The sequence below is a fragment of the Maniola hyperantus genome, chromosome 25 (genome assembly GCF_902806685.2).
Source record: "Maniola hyperantus chromosome 25, iAphHyp1.2, whole genome shotgun sequence".
Lineage (NCBI taxonomy): Eukaryota > Metazoa > Arthropoda > Insecta > Lepidoptera > Nymphalidae > Maniola > Maniola hyperantus.
In genome coordinates this window covers 4014258-4033457 of record NC_048560.1, presented here as the reverse complement: position 1 = coordinate 4033457, position 19200 = coordinate 4014258, and the positions used below count along the sequence as shown (strand labels likewise).

The 19200-nt window shown below is 36.9% G+C and overlaps 1 protein-coding gene across 5 annotated transcripts in view; it reads left to right on the top strand.

Annotated features, from left to right (window-relative positions):
- LOC117993806 (irregular chiasm C-roughest protein-like) overlaps positions 1–19200 on the top strand; it is a 97950-nt gene that overhangs the window by 59649 nt on the left and 19101 nt on the right. For all 5 annotated transcript variants that reach the window (XM_069507134.1, XM_034981670.2, XM_069507135.1 and 2 more), the window contains exons 4-10: positions 2101–2181; positions 3066–3217; positions 5601–5692; positions 6443–6551; positions 7106–7279; positions 8065–8167; positions 9592–9725. In XM_069507134.1, the coding sequence (XP_069363235.1) occupies positions 2101–2181; positions 3066–3217; positions 5601–5692; positions 6443–6551; positions 7106–7279; positions 8065–8167; positions 9592–9725 (845 nt within the window). The remainder of the gene's footprint in view (positions 1–2100; positions 2182–3065; positions 3218–5600; positions 5693–6442; positions 6552–7105; positions 7280–8064; positions 8168–9591; positions 9726–19200) is intronic.

Below are 19200 nucleotides of genomic sequence, written 5' to 3'. Positions count from 1 at the left end.
CATGCTATTAATCCTTATCAAAATAAATGATTTCATCACTAAGAACAGTTTATGGAGATAATATTTGGTCTTTGAATGATTAAAATTGGACGTTTGGTTTTGAAGTTATGGCGAAATTAAAATATTACGATTTCTGCTGCACGGCCCGTTGTATTATTTTATTATATAAAGAGGTAATGTCGTTAAGTTTGTTTGTAGGGGGTAATCTTTAGAACTACTGAACCGATTTTAAAAATTCTTTCACCAGTAGAAAGCTACATTATTCCTGAGTGACATAGGCTATACGGGATCTTTAAAAACCTAAATCTACGCGGGCGAAGCCGCGGGGATCAGCTAGTATTATATAAAGAGGTAATGTCGTTAATATTATATAAAGAGGTAATGTCGTTAAGTTTGTTTGTAGGGGGTAATCTTTAGAACTACTGAACCGATTTTAAAAATTCTTTCACCAGTAGAAAGCTACATTATTCCTGAGTGACATAGGCTATACGGGATCTTTAAAAACCTAAATCTACGCGGGCGAAGCCGCGGGGATCAGCTAGTTTTTTATATAGGGTGTAACCAGAACGCTAGCAAAAACGAAGACGGGTGATACTGATGATCACTGATATAATACCATTAAAAAACGCGAAAAAAATATTCTGTTTTGTAAAAGTTCAAGATATATTGCAAATAAAATATCTGACTGACGCTAGAGGTCAACGCATGTTGCGTAAGTAGGCTACTCGGAGTCAATGCCGCGTCGTAGGTGATACATTGCGGGTTTGAAAAATATCAATGAAATAGTTTGAAATATCGGTTCTAATAGACAGATACTACATGCCAAATTTCAGCCCGATCCGTCCAGTAATTTGAGCTGTGCGTTGATAGATCAGTCAGTCAGTCAGTCAATCAGGTTTTCCTTTTATGTATTTAGATTTACGCAACTCTAGAAAATATTGGGGTCGGAAACGCAAAACATAATATTCTTTTTTCCCAACACAAAATAAAAGAAAATAAATACATTAAGAGTATTGAAAGGCCTAAGAGCTATTTCTAATTAAGTAATTGATTTCTTTATTCCCCAATAAAAGGGCGGGCCTCGTCAAAGGGATCATGGTCTTTCGATAGCATAATATAAGTACCAGAGATGGGCATTATTGCTACTTTTAAATGATTTTCATTTGGTGATTTCACAGGTGATTTTTGACGGAACGTGATTTTTTTCGATTTATAATACTTACAGTCGTTTGCTAGATTAATTTAACTAGAAATTATGATCAATTGGGTATTTGACTACATCAAAATAAATTATTACTCAGTTATTTTTAAATAGAGGGTCTTGCAAAATAGTAAAATCCACGCCTTTTGTTAGTTTTAAGTGTTATAACTATTTTAAATTATCGATGAAACTAAAAGTACGTCATCATGGTGTGACGTCACATTCCAGTGTTTCATAGAGTATCGCGTACCTAGTGTGCGTTTTGACGTTTGATTTTTATCCGTAAGTTACTGATTTGACTAGTTGTCAAATACCGTATTAGTGCTGTGAAACACACAGGTGGTTTTTCACGGAAAGTTAATTTTAGTATTTACAGTTTGCTATATTAATTTGACTAGGTAGTTGTTTTCCTCTTATTAATACTTACAAATGTTCCCTGTCGCTCGCTTCGTCGTACGCTCGCACGATCTCTAGCATCTTAATGATTTTTCACAGGCTATTAAATCTAATAAGTAAACAAGTGCTAGGCACATATTATGAAAAGGCCTTTCACATGATTTTTCACATGCTATGTATGAAAATAGTCCATCTCTATGTACTCACTTACAGGATCCTATTCTGATTCATTTGATTAATATGGCTTCTGTTTACTTCGATTCCTTTCCTTTGTTATTTTTACCCCACTGTGGTATTTGAAGTTACAACAAAAAACTCTTTTTAGGGTACCGTACGTTTCGATTTTTCGGGATAAAAAGTAGCCCCGGGATGCAAGCTATTTCTGTAACAAATTTCGTTAAAATTGGTTAAATGGATGGGGCGTGAAAAGCTAGCAGACAGACAGACACTGGATTGGTTGGAAGACGAAGTTGTAAACTAAAAAATATTGTTTTTTGTTGCAGGAGATTACTCACTAGACATAAGAGATGTGACTTTAGAAGACGACGGCAGATACCAGTGTCAAGTTAGCTCCGGTCTTAATGGTAAGTTTAAAAAAAAAAGAATATTAGCAATGTTAAATAACTAATATTCCCCCTTTCTCTCCAACTAAGCGTCAGGCTTGTGCTAGGAGTAGGTACGACAATAGTGCAACGGTCGGGGTATGAACCGTCGACCTTTCGGTTTTCAGTCCACCCCTTACCGGTTGAGCTATTGAGGCTCTAAATAGATTCACTTATTTTAAGATTCACTTATTTAACTTTAGCTTAAGATATTTTTAGCGAAATATTAATACTGTAACGGCCAGTTGCATGACAGGCGGTTAAATTTACGTTACGCTAGTCATACACGATCAAGTTTACTGTCAAGTTTTCAGCGGACTTGAAGCGGGCGTCCAATCAATTACTGATACCCATACACCGTCAAGTTTACTTGACGCCACTTTAAGTTCGCTGCAAACTTCACGGTAAGGTTGTTTGTGAATGGCTAGCGTCACGGGAAACGGTTGAACTTTTGAATCGCAGTTGAGAGCAAACTTGCTATCAAATTATTATCTTTTTTTCTCGATATAAAAGTAACCTATGCCAGTCTCCAGGATTGAAATTATCTCTGTACCAATCAGATTATGCCAGTGACTTTGTCTAGGAGAATTTAGGTTCTAAGAATCCCAATGAACTCTTTAACTTTTCGCGACAAAAAGTAGCTTATATCTGTTCTCAGGATACAAGCTATCTCTGTCCCAAATTTCATGAAATTCGGAAACCGATGGGCCATGAATAGTTAGCAGACAGACAGATACACTTTCGCATTAATTATAATATTAGTATGGATTAGGTGTCATTAAAATCAAATAATTAAATATATTCCACTTCTAAATTAATTAGTCATATACGGATTGATATTCTAATTAATATTTTTTTTTAATCAGGAGAACCGGCTATAAGGTCGCGGTATGCGCAGCTGACAGTGCTTGTGGCACCCGACCCTCCTCGGATTCTTCAAGGTGCCTTCATAGATGCAATAGAGAACCAACCCGTGGATATTGAGTGCGTTTCCGAAGGAGGAAAACCTGCGGCTGAGGTAACTCGATCGAGTCGATTTTAACTTGGCCTAAATTGAAATAAATTAAATAGACTCTAAATAAGCTACCGGAAAACATATTGGAGATGTCTCTCAACAAGTTCGAAGTTTTCATAAAAAATTCCTATATTATGTACAATTTTTCTTTGCCCACTGTAGGTAGTTACTAAAACCGGTCTCAATTTATTTTATTTTTTCTAATCTCTGAAAAATTTAATTTTTTTTTTATTGAGAACTGATAGGTACGTCTGAACGTATTCTGTGCGTTTCTTTTCTTCTTTCTGTTAATTCTTTCGCAATTAATTTTCATATTTTTATTACTAAGTACTTATGTAAAATAATGTAAGTGTAAAAATTGTGAGTACTAGCTACTAGAAAAATAGAATCTGTATATGTAGGTATATTATTTTTCAGTCAATAAATGGCTTATTATAAAATTAATAGCGTGATCAGCACAAAAATCTTATTTAATAGAAGTTTGATTAATTAGCATCCAAATTTAATTTAGAATATTCTCCACATTTCACCTCAAACAAAGCTTTGTTCGTTTAAAATTAAAATTGTCTGCGAGCTTTTAATGCTGATTCATTGTCTTTTTAATCATTTAAAAGGATGATCGAAAGCTTTTATAGTGAAATGAAAACAGGTTAAGCCAGCTTACCGTTTAAGTTAAAATCATACTTGTAAGTTATAACTCGTCTCCCGAACAGTTACGATCCGACACACGTATCTTCTTCTCGATTTGCGTTTTTAGTTTTTAGGGTTCCGTACCTCAAAAGGAAAAACGGAACCCTTATAGGATCACTTTGTTGTCTGTCTGTCTGTCGGTCTGTCAAGAAACCTACAGGGTACTTTCCGTTGACCTAGAATCATGAAATTTGGCAGGTAGGTAATAGGTCTTATAGCAGACATTAGGGGAAAAAATCTGAAAACCGTGAATTTGTGGTTACATCACAAGAAAAAAAAAACAAAAAAAAAACTATATATAGTATCTACATACAGAAAAACTTATCACTAAAAAATTTATATTTACAAAAAATATACGCCGTCCAAATGGTCATTTATGGGCATTGTGCCCAAAACACTGGCGCTATTACCTCGCTGAACGGCAAGGCTCAACCGTTGAGCGAAATAAGAAAAAACGTTTACAAAGAGCTTTTGAATCGTCAAAAAATGAATAAGAAACAGTTTCAAATTGTAAAAATAAATAAAATTAATTAATGAAAAAATAAAGCGGAACTAAATAACAAGCGAGAAGCTATGCTGTGCAAAAATTCCGACGACGTTTCGCAAGTATGTATCTGGCATTACATTTTACCATAGCTCGTGTTTCCTAGATTTTGAAGAATTTAATAATGCTCTTATAATCTTGATTGATGACGCTCGGAGTGGGCGGGTCTGAGTTTAGAACTATAAAGGCTAATAAAATATTATTTTTATATTAATACGTCAGTATGTACGTAAATTCAGTCCTGCGTAGGTTTGTGATATATTAGTATCTCTACTGTAATAAAATTGATATGGTTTATGTTTATATGCTTTTGCACATCACACATAAACCAATGAATCGATTGACGTGAAAATTTCACAGTTCAAAGCACTGTTATGTAGTCAGATTAACATCAGAACTCACAGTCAAGATAGGGGCTTCTTTAGAGGACAATTCAGTGCATTGCATAAAGATTGAATAATACAGGCTGTAACCAGAACGCTAGCAAAAACGAAGACAAGTATGATAGTACTGATGGTTACTGGTATATCACCAGAAAAAAAACGCGAAAATAAAACAAAAAATAAACGCGAATAATAAAAAATCCTATATTTTGTAAAAGTTTACGATATATTGCAAATAAAATATCTGACTGACGCTGTAGGTCAACGAACGTTGCGTAAGTAGGGCACTCGGAGTCAATGCCGTGTCGTAGGCGGAGCATTGACCCGAGTTTTGTGTGCTATACATTGTGGGTTTGAAAGAAGGAGGAGGTGGGAGGCAAATGGTTATTGGTATTGGATTGTGTTTACGTAGTATAACAATAACGCTAAGTTTTTGGTAGCGTTCTGGTTACACCCTGTCGTTTTGTCGCTTGAATCGTCCTCTAAAGAAGCCCCTATCTTGAATTCCAGTGTTAAACTACCTACTGCTTCAGCTATGATCGAAATGGGTCCGCAAAAACCTGTGCTAGGTACATGATAGATTTACCTCAAATTCAGAAGGGTACTGCTGGAGACAAAAGTTAGTTAATTTTATTAAATACAACTTGTTTTTACTCATGATTTTGCTCATGAATTGGAATTTCGGAAACTTTTTCTGTTCATTTTCTATTAGAAGCCGTTGGGTCCTAAATATAAATAAGTATTTATATATTATTTTATTGTTGTACAGATAACCTGGGTCGACGGGAACCAAGTAGTCATAAAGAAAAAGGTTGAGAGCAGAGTGGAACTTTTACCAGATGAACAGAGGTATAGAACGAGGTAAGAAAATGTTGTATATAAGCAGGCGTTACTTTGCGGAAATCCATGATATACAATGAATCTGTATGGTGCAACATGTCGCATGCTGCATGTTGCAACATACAGATTCGACCTGTTTCAGCGGATTATAGCAAATTAAGCTTTTGGTTCATTGAGGTAAGGAATACTAAGAAATAGTGCATGGTGGTGGTGGTGCGTTACACTTGTATTCACAACCATGAGTCATGACTATGAGGTCTCACAATGCCCCTGGATGCACAGTGTGGATTCCACCAATCATAATACTGAAAGTTGACGTGACACAGTAATTTGATTGGTCAAACCTACACTGTGCGTTCGAGCGCACTGTGAGACCTCATAGTAATGATTGTGAATACGAGTGTTATTGTTATAATAGACGTACATATTTGTATAAATTATGTTTTTCTACAGTCTACAGTCTGAATTAGGTTGCTTTGGATGCTGAAGATATGAGATCTTCCAAATCTTTTTTAAAAGCTTTTAAGTTTGTGATTTATTCGATCCGATTGCAACTATAATTACTATAAATAAGCCAGGGGTCACAAAATGAGGCCATCTCAAAATGTTTTTGAGTTGAAACAGTTATGATCTAGGGGTGCGATATATGTATATATGTTTTCTAAGTAACAATTAATAATATTAATACAATAATACTATGGAACCGCGAACCAATATTATGCCGCGACTGGCATGTCATAGCATAGATATTTACCAGATGCGTCGTTACAGATCAGTGTTGCGGTTAGTGCCTAACAAGGAGCACCACAACCAGACAATAACGTGTCAAGCCCAGAATACCGCTGACAGAGCTTATAGGATGGCCACTGTACATATCGAGGTAAGGATTAGTATTATCTACTACTATCTTATCTCCACGACTTTGTCCGCGTGGACTTCATAAATTTCAAAACACGTTTCAAAAATCATTTTTAGCGGATGCCTACGTCATAATAGCTATCTGCATGCCGAATTTCAGTCCGATCAGTCCAGTTGTTTGAGCTGTGTGTTGATAGATCAGTCAGTCAGTCAGTCACCTTTTCGTTTTACATGTATATTTTTTTTTTAAATTAAGATGCCAGTCTTCTATTTGGTAGGCCGGCGATTCGATCCTGGGCACGCCTCTAAATTTTACGGATTTATGTGCGTTGTAAGCAATTAAATACCTATTACTTGCTTTAACGGTGAACGAAAACATCGTGAGGAAACCCATAGGCATGCCTGAGAGATCTTTAAGATGTTCTCAAAGGTGTGGGAAGTTCGCCAATCCACACTTTGCCTCGTGGTAAGCTAAGCCCCTTGCATTCCGAGAGGAGACCTGTGCTCGGTAGTGGGTCAGCAATGTGTTGATGATGTGTGACATGATGATGATTGTATGAAATTTTTTGTTGACAGGTCAAATACGCTCCGAAAATCAACGTTTCTATCAAAACACCAACAGTAAACGACAAGATACCCGAAGGCAGCGAGGCCAGGATTCGATGTCAGGTTGATGCAAACCCACCCGCTCAGGTCTACAGATGGTACCTGAATGGCAATCCTGTTGTTGGGGACTATACTGATGAAATGGTAAGTTTATAGTTTTTACGATAGTGTTTTACCATTTTACGTAGGTAGGTGCACTTCAAGGGGGTTTTTTAAAAAATAAAAATGGCGAGCAAACGAGCAGGCGGGTCATCTGCTGTTGAGTGATTACCGCCGCCCATGAACATTTGCAGTACTAGAGGAACCACCAATGCGTTACCGGCCTTTCAGGAATTTGTTGGTCCGCCCCTTGAATAACCCCATGTTGTAATCTAATGGAACCACCGCCCAAGGGAGGATTTTTTTTAATAATTTTAAATATTTACTATCAAAAATTGTAGGATTCGAGCGGCAGGATTCGAACCTGCGTTTCCCCTGGGTACTGCGTCCGGAGCGCCTTTGACCACTTAGGTTTCGGTTTTAATTTAATGCCGAGAGCATGGTGAGGCACTTCGAAGTTCGAAACGGCACAAAAAATAACTGTCATTTTGTTATAGATGCATAAATGTTATGCCTGCAAAACTCAACATTACCATAAGCTTTCGATGTATGATTAGTCTACTATTCGAAAAACTAACTAAAATTTTAATTTTCGCGGCTGGATCTATTAAACCACCTTAAACGAGCGAATCAAAGTGCCAAGTTTTAGAACCTGTAGACCACTGCAAGCGATCCTTTCATGATCTGATTCATTTTGAGGGTTCCGTACCTCAAAAGGAAAAACAGAACCCTTATAGAATCACTTTGTTGTCTGTCTGTATGTCTGTCTGTCTGTCCGTCCGTCCGTCCGTGGGTAGAGTATAGAGAAATAAAATTATTTTTTGTTTCAGATCATTTTCAACGTGTCCCGGAAACACAACAAGGCCGTGGTCAAGTGTGAAGTGAGCAACACCGCGGGAAAGAACGAGGCGTCGCTTACTCTGAACGTTACATGTAAGTCCTTCCACCGTTGTTAGGATTCCGTACCCAAAGGGTGCTAACGGGACCCTATTACTAAAAGTCTCCTCTGTCCGTCCGTCTGTTAGCGGGCTGTTGTAGAGAATAGGGAAGTCGGAAGTGCAAAAAATATCGATATAATATATCGAAATCGATATTTAAAAAAGAATCGATATCGATATTAGCCTCGATAAGATTAGATTACGATAAGAGCCTCAATAGCTCAACAGGTAAAAGGAGTGGACTGAAAAACCAAAAGGTCGACGGTTCAAACCCCACCCGTTGCACTATTGTCGTACCTACTCCTAGCACAAGCTTGATGCTTAGTTGGAGAGGAAAGGGGAATATTAGTCATTTAGCATGGCTAATATTCTTTTCAAAAAAAAAAAAAAATTGTCAAAAAAATACCGATATATCGGTACAATTTCTAATTTTTAACTCATCCGGGGTCCTTTTTCAAAGGGAGTCAGTTCGCGCACGCTTCTGAACCGCGTCTGAAGTCTTAATCGCGACGCGTGCGCAAACTGACTCCCTTTGAAAAAGGACCCCGAATGGGTTCGAATCTAGTCGGGCTAACATCGACTAAACACGTGAGTAAAGCCGGGTGTTAGATATGTATAATGGAAATCACACAAAATAGTTTAAACGCTAAAATGATTATGATTATTATGATAACTAGCTTATGCTCGCGACTTGGTCCGCGCGGACTACAAAATTTCAAACCCCTATTTCACCCCCTTAGGAGTTGAATTTCAAAAATCCTTTCTTAGCGGATGCCTACGTCATAATAGCTATCTGCATGCCAAATTTCAGCCCGATCCGTCCAGTAGTTTGAGCTATGCGTTGATAGATCAGTCAGTCAGTCAGTCAGTCACCTTTTCCTTTTATATATATATAGATGATTATGATTATTATGATAACTAGCTTATGCTCGCGACTTCGTCCGCGCGGACTACAAAATTTCAAACCCCTATTTCACCCCCTTAGGAGTTGAATTTTCAAAAATCCTTTCTTAGCGGATGCCTACGTCATAATAGCTATCTGCATGCCAAATTTCAGCCCGATCCGTCCAGTAGTTTGAGCTATGCGTTGATAGATCAGTCAGTCAGTCAGTCAGTCACCTTTTCCTTTATATATATATAGATGATTATGATTATTATGATAACTAGCTTATGCTCGCGACTTCGTCCGCGCGGACTACAAAATTTCAAACCCCTATTTCACCCCCTTAGGAGTTGAATTTTCAAAAATCCTTTCTTAGCGGATGCCTACGTCATAATAGCTATCTGCATGCCAAATTTCAGCCCGATCCGTCCAGTAGTTTGAGCTATGCGTTGATAGATCAGTCAGTCAGTCAGTAAGTCAGTCACCTTTTCCTTTTATATATTTATATATTAGGATTATTATGATTATTTCTTTAGATCCCCCTTCATTCCGCACTCGACCTCAAAACATTGAGGCGGAGGAGGATGCGACTGTAACTCTGAGCTGCGACGTCGACGGCGAACCTCGGCCTGAGATACGGTGGCTGTACCACGAACCTGGTCGAATCGGGGTAAGTGACTACCATGGTCCATGGAAACGTTGGAAGCTGGTTCCATCTCCCAACCTCCCGCATAGAAGGCTATGCGGGAGGTTGGGAGTCCGATTCAACTTTACAGTCATCATCATGATCAACCCATCGCTGGTGTAAGGGTGATAAATTGGGCGGAATAGAAATATACCCGGATACGGAATAATCTACCACCTTACAAAGATTAGAGGAAAAAAAAATAATTTACTTGACTGATCTATCTACCTAGTAAAGAATAGAAGCTAGCCGTCGACTCCCTTGTAATGTATATGAGGTGTTATAAATGAAATTTGCTAGATGTTAGGCAAAATTGTTTTTAATGTAACTTTTACCGGGGTCGCTTAATACATAATGATGGCTAATAATGCTTAGTTATTCTAGCTTAATGCCAAGACTTAATTTAGATACATTAGAATGCCTTAGGTAGATAGTACATAAAATCTATGTTTTAAATTTAAGATGCCATTGGCATGGAATAGACAATGACACAGTAAAATTCATAAAATTGTTTCAAAATAAAAGCTCAGTAGTAAAGACAGGGTTCTTACTGTACACATACACTAAGAAGGTTCACTAAACTGTTCCAGGATACAAACATTTGCTTACTTGTAGGTGCGAAGACTGCAAGGTAGCTGGACGGCATCGGCCAAGATCCAAACTCAATTTATTTGATTCTTCACAACCGAAATGTTTCATTACAAAGATTTTCACCAAGTCTTATCCATAGAATTAAGTTGCCAACGTGAATGTGCAAAAGAAATAAATACGAAAACCGAAAACTAAAAACGGAAACGCAAACGGAAACTAAAACGGAAACCCTGCAACAAAGAAAAACAAGATTATAATTTGTGCTGTGTGAAAATTTCGACACGTGGAATTTTCCCGATCAAACACAACTCACCTATTGAACTCCTGGCCACCAATGGTTTTCAGGAGTCCACCCACAACCCATTATCCTCATTTATTTGGGAAGGTAAAATAACTGGAACTGAAAAGGGAAATCATGAAATTAGGATTTTCTCTAACCAAACCGCCATTTTGTCGAATCCACATTACTTGATTTTTCACTCACCATAATTGATGAAACATTGAAATACGTTAGGATGACTAAATTTATAACTATTGTATTTTCCCAGGCGAAGCCATGGGCGAAAAGGAGTGAGATTTTCCTGGAACGAAAAAATTCGTCTTCACATGTTGACTCCAGAAAAATTCTAAATCTCACCAATCGGTGTTGCCAGACGCAACCCGAGTGTGGCCGCTCTCATTTAGTTTGATCATGAAGCCAATTCATTTTTGAATATTTGCGGAACCTAAGGATATATTATAAGAACCGTTTTGTTAATGACTTAACAATAAACAAATGATATTATGGTTTTATTTAATTATTTTGTTTTATTTTTACGACAATTGACAACGAAGCAAACGCCATCTATCGTGGCTCGAATGAACTCTGAACATCGACCCACGCGTAGTTCTGCACCTTGATGCTAGGTGGCACCAACATACTTTGAACAAAATAGATTTTAATTAAAAGCGAAACGCTAGTTAGTAGTTCAAAATTTACAACGTCACAATACTTCCCCTCCTACGAAAAGGTTCAACAGGTTGAACCACGCTGCCCTCAGCGTCATCCAACAACTACTAACAATTTGCCTGAAACAAACAAACAAAAAAAACACAGAAGTTACGCGTGAACGCACATCTACTACTAACAAGGAAAATTGTCTAACAAAATAAATATGCTGAAAACAGTGTAAGGTTTTATACATTATACTTAACTACACAACCCTAACTTCTAAAAAGAATATATACAAAAAAAACTTCATGGTGTCTAAGACACTTGAGTGGAAACATCTTGGCATCATTCTTCAGCTGACTGATAGAATGCGTCTAGGCCTACGGTGGTTCACTCTTTTAAACTACCATCTTAATATTTGTTACTCAACAAATACGGAAAAAACTGGTTGTGAACGGGTCCATCTGATATGGCAACCGTTCTCTATCCCATTCGGAAAAATAAAACCGAATCAAAATCGGAATATGAGAAAAAAAAAACGAAATAACTCTCCTAGAAAATAGATCTCGGAACAGAATCGGAAAAATAACAGAAATGATCCATTATCTAGAAGGAAAACGAAAACAAAACACAAAACCCCCCCTTTTCGTTATCCCCAAAGTACGATATTTGCATTTTTACTTTCTCTACCGGTTGGTCTACCACAAGCATTCCAATCATCACATATTCATCCCTACATACATCCACTACATTCCTCCTCAACTGAACCATGGTAATGTAACTGTTAACTCAGAACATCACTACACTCATTCAAATTCCTAATTGAATATTGATAACTTAAATATTCAAACAGTTTAGACCAAACTAAGTAATGGCAAATATCTACTTCTTAATATCCTTAATATGCCAAGTGCCTATTGGGTGGTTGTCAGCTACTCTAACTAGTTCATAAACCAAAGGTGACAAAACCTTGACAACCCTGCACTTTTCATACTTAGGTGCCAGCTTAGCTGCGAAAAATTTGTAGCGTCGCTTTGTGGATAGGTCTTTTTCCACACTATATCCCCAACAGAATAGCTTGCAGACCTACGCCTTAAGTTGTAATGCGTTGCATACTCTGCATGAGCCTGAAACAAATTTCTCCTAACCTGACCAAATATGTCCTCCAAAGTTCCAAACTTTCCTGCGTATTCCTCCCTTGGAATTCCGGCCTCGTACTCCTTATCCGTGTCCTTATAGAAGGAACCATTTAAAACCGGTTCTCTAGCGTGGACAAGGAAGAACGGGGAGAATCCAGTGGATTCATTAACCGCACTGTTTATGGCGAACTGGACCTTGTACAGGTTTTCGTCCCAGGACCTGTGGTTATCTTTCACAAAAGCGGCTACAGCAGTCATAACAACCTTATTGTACCTCTCAACAAGGTTAACTTGCGGAGTGTACAGTGGTGTGTAGTGTAATTTCGGAATATTATAACGCTTAATGAGATTACGGAATTCAGATCCTGTAAATTGGGACCCATTGTCCACAATCACAGTCTCTGGAACACTATGGTTCAAAAATACAAAATTCTCTAGCGCTTTAACAACAGCGGCACCTGTGGCACGCCGTAACGGAAACAACATTGTATATTTCGAAAAACAACACGTCACCACAAAAAGAAATGTAAATCCTGATTTAGACCTAGGCAAAGGTCCGACTAAATCAGCCGAAATGACCTGAAAAGGTCTCTCGCAGACTTTAGGCTTCCCTAGCAGACCTGGAGTGGCTGATGTCGTGTGTTTATACGCAGAGCAAGTATCACAATTCTTAACGTACTCAACCACGTCCTTATACATACCACGCCAAAAATATCTGAGGGATAATCTGCGATGAGTTTTGAACACACCAAAATGACCTGCAGTTGCGTCTGCATGGTTTTGTTGCATAATTCTAAGGATGTCGTTCTTGTGGACTACCTCTTTCCAGTCGAACTCACTGAGAAGCTGGTATTTACATTTACTGTAACGATATAGTTTATCGTTCAAAATACAAAAATTCGGAAAATTTGCTGGATTGATTTTACAGCCATTAAATGTTTTGTCATACCAGTCATCTACCAAAACTTGTTGGCTAGAGTTATCATTACGATCACCAACTACATCTACGTGTATGAGTCTCGACAAGGTATCCGGAACTACATTATCACAACCCTTCCTATGTTCGATAACAAAATTATACTGTGATAATCTACAACCCCATCTGGCGAGTCGTCCTGAGGGATTTTCTAAATTTAAGAACCACTTTAGGGATGCATGGTCTGTGATAATTGTGACTGGCTTGGAACCAAAATAAGCCTGAAATTTCTCCACTGCAAAAATCACAGCTAGAGCCTCGCGTTCCGTCGCGCTGTAATTCCTTTCGTTTTTATTTAGGCTCCTACTGACATACGCAATGGGATGATCGCAACCATCGGTTTCTTGCGTTAGCATACCGCCAACACCATATGCAGAAGCATCACAATGTATTTTGAATGGTTTTTCAAAATTCGGTACCGCAAGAACAGGTGCGGTTACCAACGCATTCTTCAATGTATTAAATGCTACCTCTGCCTGTTCGCTCCACTCAAATTTAGGTGCGTTCTTTCCTTTACTCGTTAGTCTATTGAGTGGTGCAGCGATGGTTGAAAAATTCCTAATAAAGCGCCTGTACCAAGAACAAGTGCCTAGGAAAATCTTTACCTCCTGTGCAGTTTTTGGGGTCGGAAAGTTCAAAACTGCGGCAACTTTTCCAGGATCTGTGCGTAAACCAAATTCATCCACTATATACCCTAAATATTTCAAAGAGTTTCGAAAAAAATTACATTATCAAAATTTATGGATAGTTGAGCCATTTTTAGTTTATCCAGAACTCTGTTTAATAAAATTAAATGGGTTTCAAAATCAGCAGAACAAATAACAATATCATCTATATAACAAAATACTATTCCATTTTCAATATCACTACAAAAATTTTGATTAAATAACTGGTCCATTAACCTCTGCTGTCGTGCTGGTGCACCGCATAGGCCAAACGGCATGACTTTAAATTTGAATAACCCTCTACCAGGAACTGTAAAACTGGTTTTTTCCTGAGAGTCGTTAGCTAACGGAATTTGCCAGAAACTTGAACTTAAATCAATCGATGATAAAAACCTTGCCTCTTTCAAGCTATCTAGAATTTGTGGAATGTACGGTATTGAGTATGAATCCCCCTTTGTCACTGAATTTAATTTCCTGCAATCTAGGCAAAATCTCCAGTCTCCATTTGCCTTTTTCACTAAAATTGCTGGGTTATTCCAAGGGCTTTCACTCGGAGTAACTACGTCCATTTCCAGCATCCTATCTAACTCTTTACTTAAAGCTTCCTTCTTTTCGGGAGAAAGTGGATATTGTTTTATTTTTATTGGCAAGGCATCACCGGTGTCAATAACATGTTCAATTAATTTTGTTCTACCCAATCCAATTTTCTCTGAAGAAATATCTAAAAATTTATTTACTACAGACTGGGCTAATTCTTTCTGTTGAGATGATAAGTTTTCAAAAGAAGTGATGGTATGAATTTGTTCATTATCAATCGCACAAATATTGTAAAATTGAGAAGGTGCCTTAATTAATTCTAAATCATCAAAAATGCCAGGGGCTAACTGAAATGTTTTCCAAAAGTCACAGCCAAAAATAACATCCGCTATTATAGAGGGTACTACAAAAAATTTTATTATGTGAGTTACGGAATTATAAGTAATCGGAATAAACATATAACCCATGCAATCAAGTTTGTCTCCATTTGCCACTGAAAATGTGGTATCAATACTGCTATGCAATTTATAACCGAATTTCAAAAAAACCTTGTGCGCCTGGTTACCCAAAATTGACGCGCAAGCACCGGAATCTAGTAAACCTGTAATCTCAAAACCGTCAACAAAAACCTTTAAATGTGGCCTAAAGTCTCGTTTATCCACTGAATACAGAACTGTGTCAGGTAAAAGGGATGTTTTGTTGTTAATGACCAAGTTCTTTACTTGTGTCTCTGCACAGTTCTTACTAATTAGTTTTTTGAATTTTTGTCCGGAGCGGGTTTACTAATCGCCTTTTTACTACAACTTGGACATGTCTTTACTGTAAAGTTCTGACGTCCACACGAAAAACATCTAATACATTTCGGAACTGTCCTGCAAAATTTAAAGGAATGGTTACCCTTGCCGCACTTGTAACATAGTTGTTTATTTGTTTTCGAAAAATCAGTGCCTTTACTTGTATCAACCTTAGGTGCAGGTGTGACTGAAAGTGTGTTTATCTGTTTTGTCACTTGTTTGTAAGCAAACTCTGAACTTAAAGTTGCCTTACTGTTAGTAGGCTCAGAAAATAAGGCGGAACGCTGCCTCGCAGCCTCTAGTTTGCGACACTTTTCCTTCAACATTGCGACAGACTTAATGTCAACAAGAGCTAATTGTTCTGAGTAAAAAGGGCGAATATTATGTAATAAAATTTGTAACTTTTGTTCTTCGGAAAGTGGTGTTGACAACCTTGAAAACATGCAAAACATTACAGCGAAATAGATAGACACAGGTTCTTCAGAGCCTTGTGTTCTTGCTCGAATTTCACCTAGCAACCTGTAGTCATAATCTACTGCATCAAATTCCTCTAAAAATAAAGTTTTCAATTCTGACCAAGACGAAACTTGACATTTGTTGCCTCTGTACCATAACAATGCTCGGCCTGTAAAAAGATGAAATGCAGAAACAAATAATTTTCCATCTGAAACGCCATAAGATCTTTTATATTCCTCAACGCGTTCGATGAAACTGCGTGGATCACCCTGTCCGTTGAAATTTAACTTCCACTTGGCAACATTTTTATCACCAGTGCAGTCAACGGCGGTACTCTCGGAATCCAGTGATTCGTCGTGAGACGACTCATTGTCAGCATCTAATCTGGAAATCAAACTCTGCAACTTTGTATGTAATTCACTCTTCCTACTTATTAAGCTGAGTTCGGAACACTGTATTCTCAAAATTCTAAAGTACAAATGTGAAGCTAAAGCTTTAGACCTACAGAGGGCATGTCTATCTTTAGTGTCAGAACACTTTTTTAATAAATCTTCTAAGTCTTGAAGTTTTTTAGTAATAACCCCTAACTCACTTTCAGAAGTGAAATCCGTCTCTAAAATTGATTCAGAAGGAATTTCCTGAATTAATTGTTTTAACTGTTTCTTTAAACCTAGCACTGTAGGTGCTGGAGTTTCGGAACGAATGGATACCTCATAACACAATTCGTCCTTCAAAAGTGAATGAAACTGGGCAAAAGTCTGTTCCATTGTGTTAAGTCAAAACACATTTAACAAAATATCGAGCTTGTGTAACTGTCTATGTTTAGCCTTATACAAATTGGTTAAACACAAACACAAAAGAAGTTATTTAAACTATTAAATATACACAAGCAAAATACACAACAAAAACAATATTCTTAAGTCTATCCTAACCTATTTTATCAATTATGTTCCTATTCCAAAATATTGTTAATAATACAAGCACATATTATTACTATAGTAAACAAAATATAACAAAATAAAACTTCCCAAAATTGAATAAATGATTGTAAGGTGCAGTATCACCTTTATGAGTACACAGTGTGTTACAACCTTTACAATTACAAAAGTAAACAGGCAACAAAGTTGCAATGAACTCTGACTAGCATATTATCTTTCAAAAAAAAAAACAAAGAGATTGTGCAATGGTTTGATGGCTGTTACTTTACACTTTTAACACATAACCTAAAATACAACAAAATCTGTTTTTAAATGTCACTTTAAACTACCAGCATTCAATTAAACTTAACATGTTTTGTGTGTGAAGTAGCTTTTATCATAACCTTAACACAGCTCTAAACAAAATTTCAACAAAATAATGAAGTATCAAGTCACTGACAAAAAAAAATTGTTCATAACTTCATACTTGAACTTAATGTAATCTCTGAATATAGTTTATATATTTAGTTTCACAAGTTGTAACTCTTAGTATTTATAAATGTATGTGTGTAACTAGTTAACAGGACATAGCGTTTCAAAACTTTAATTATACTAGGTTACCGGAATTTTCAAACATAAGATGTACTTACTATTGAAAGCAATACCCAACAACAACTCAGTTAAGCAATGTTTATTACTAAACTGAAGGCAAACATTCACTTATACACCTCCAAGGTAAGTCGATAACATAATTAAACGGCATAAGCACCATTTATAATGTGTTAATTAAATAAGAAAAAAAAAAACCAATGTTGGACTATACTCAGAAAATTACTTAAACTATCAAACAAAATTTCTAACTATTAGTTATTATTTAGTTAGTTAACCATAAAAACAGCTTAGTGCTCTTTGCAATGTGTCACTACTTAGAAAATTGTACAATCAGCGGAGTACATTTCATAAAATTCACAAAATTTCTCAAAATATACTGAAATAACTATATAAAAAAACGTTCGGGCGCCATTTGTAAGGGTGGTAAATTGGGCGGAATAGAAATATACCCGGATACGGAATAATCTACCACCTTACAAAGATTAGAGGAAAAAAAAATAATTTACTTGACTGATCTATCTACCTAGTAAAGAATAGAAGCTAGCCGTCGACTCCCTTGTAATGTATATGAGGTGTTATAAATGAAATTTGCTAGATGTTAGGCAAATTGTTTTTAATGTAACTTTTACCGGGGTCGCTTAATACATAATGATGGCTAATAATGCTTAGTTATTCTAGCTTAATGCCAAGACTTAATTTAGATACATTAGAATGCCTTAGGTAGATAGTACATAAAATCTATGTTTTAAATTTAAGATGCCATTGGCATGGAATAGACAATGACACAGTAAAATTCATAAAATTGTTTCAAAATAAAAGCTCAGTAGTAAAGACAGGGTTCTTACTGTACACATACACTAAGAAGGTTCACTAAACTGTTCCAGGATACAAACATTTGCTTACTTGTAGGTGCGAAGACTGCAAGGTAGCTGGACGGCATCGGCCAAGATCCAAAACTCAATTTATTTGATTCTTCACAACCGAAATGTTTCATTACAAAGATTTTCACCAAGTCTTATCCATAGAATTAAGTTGCCAACGTGAATGTGCAAAAGAAATAAATACGAAAACCGAAAACTAAAAACGGAAACGCAAACGGAAACTAAAACGGAAACCCTGCAACAAAGAAAAACAAGATTATAATTTGTGCTGTGTGAAAATTTCGACACGTGGAATTTTCCCGATCAAACACAACTCACCTATTGAACTCCTGGCCACCAATGGTTTTCAGGAGTCCACCCACAACCCATTATCCTCATTTATTTGGGAAGGTAAAATAACTGGAACTGAAAAGGGAAATCATGAAATTAGGATTTTCTCTAACCAAACCGCCATTTTGTCGAATCCACATTACTTGATTTTTCACTCACCATAATTGATGAAACATTGAAATACGTTAGGATGACTAAATTTATAACTATTGTATTTTCCCAGGCGAAGCCATGGGCGAAAAGGAGTGAGATTTTCCTGGAACGAAAAAATTCGTCTTCACATGTTGACTCCAGAAAAATTCTAAATCTCACCAATCGGTGTTGCCAGACGCAACCCGAGTGTGGCCGCTCTCATTTAGTTTGATCATGAAGCCAATTCATTTTTGAATATTTGCGGAACCTAAGGATATATTATAAGAACCGTTTTGTTAATGACTTAACAATAAACAAATGATATTATGGTTTTATTTAATTATTTTGTTTTATTTTTACGACAATTGACAACGAAGCAAACGCCATCTATCGTGGCTCGAATGAACTCTGAACATCGACCCACGCGTAGTTCTGCACCTTGATGCTAGGTGGCACCAACATACTTTGAACAAAATAGATTTTAATTAAAAGCGAAACG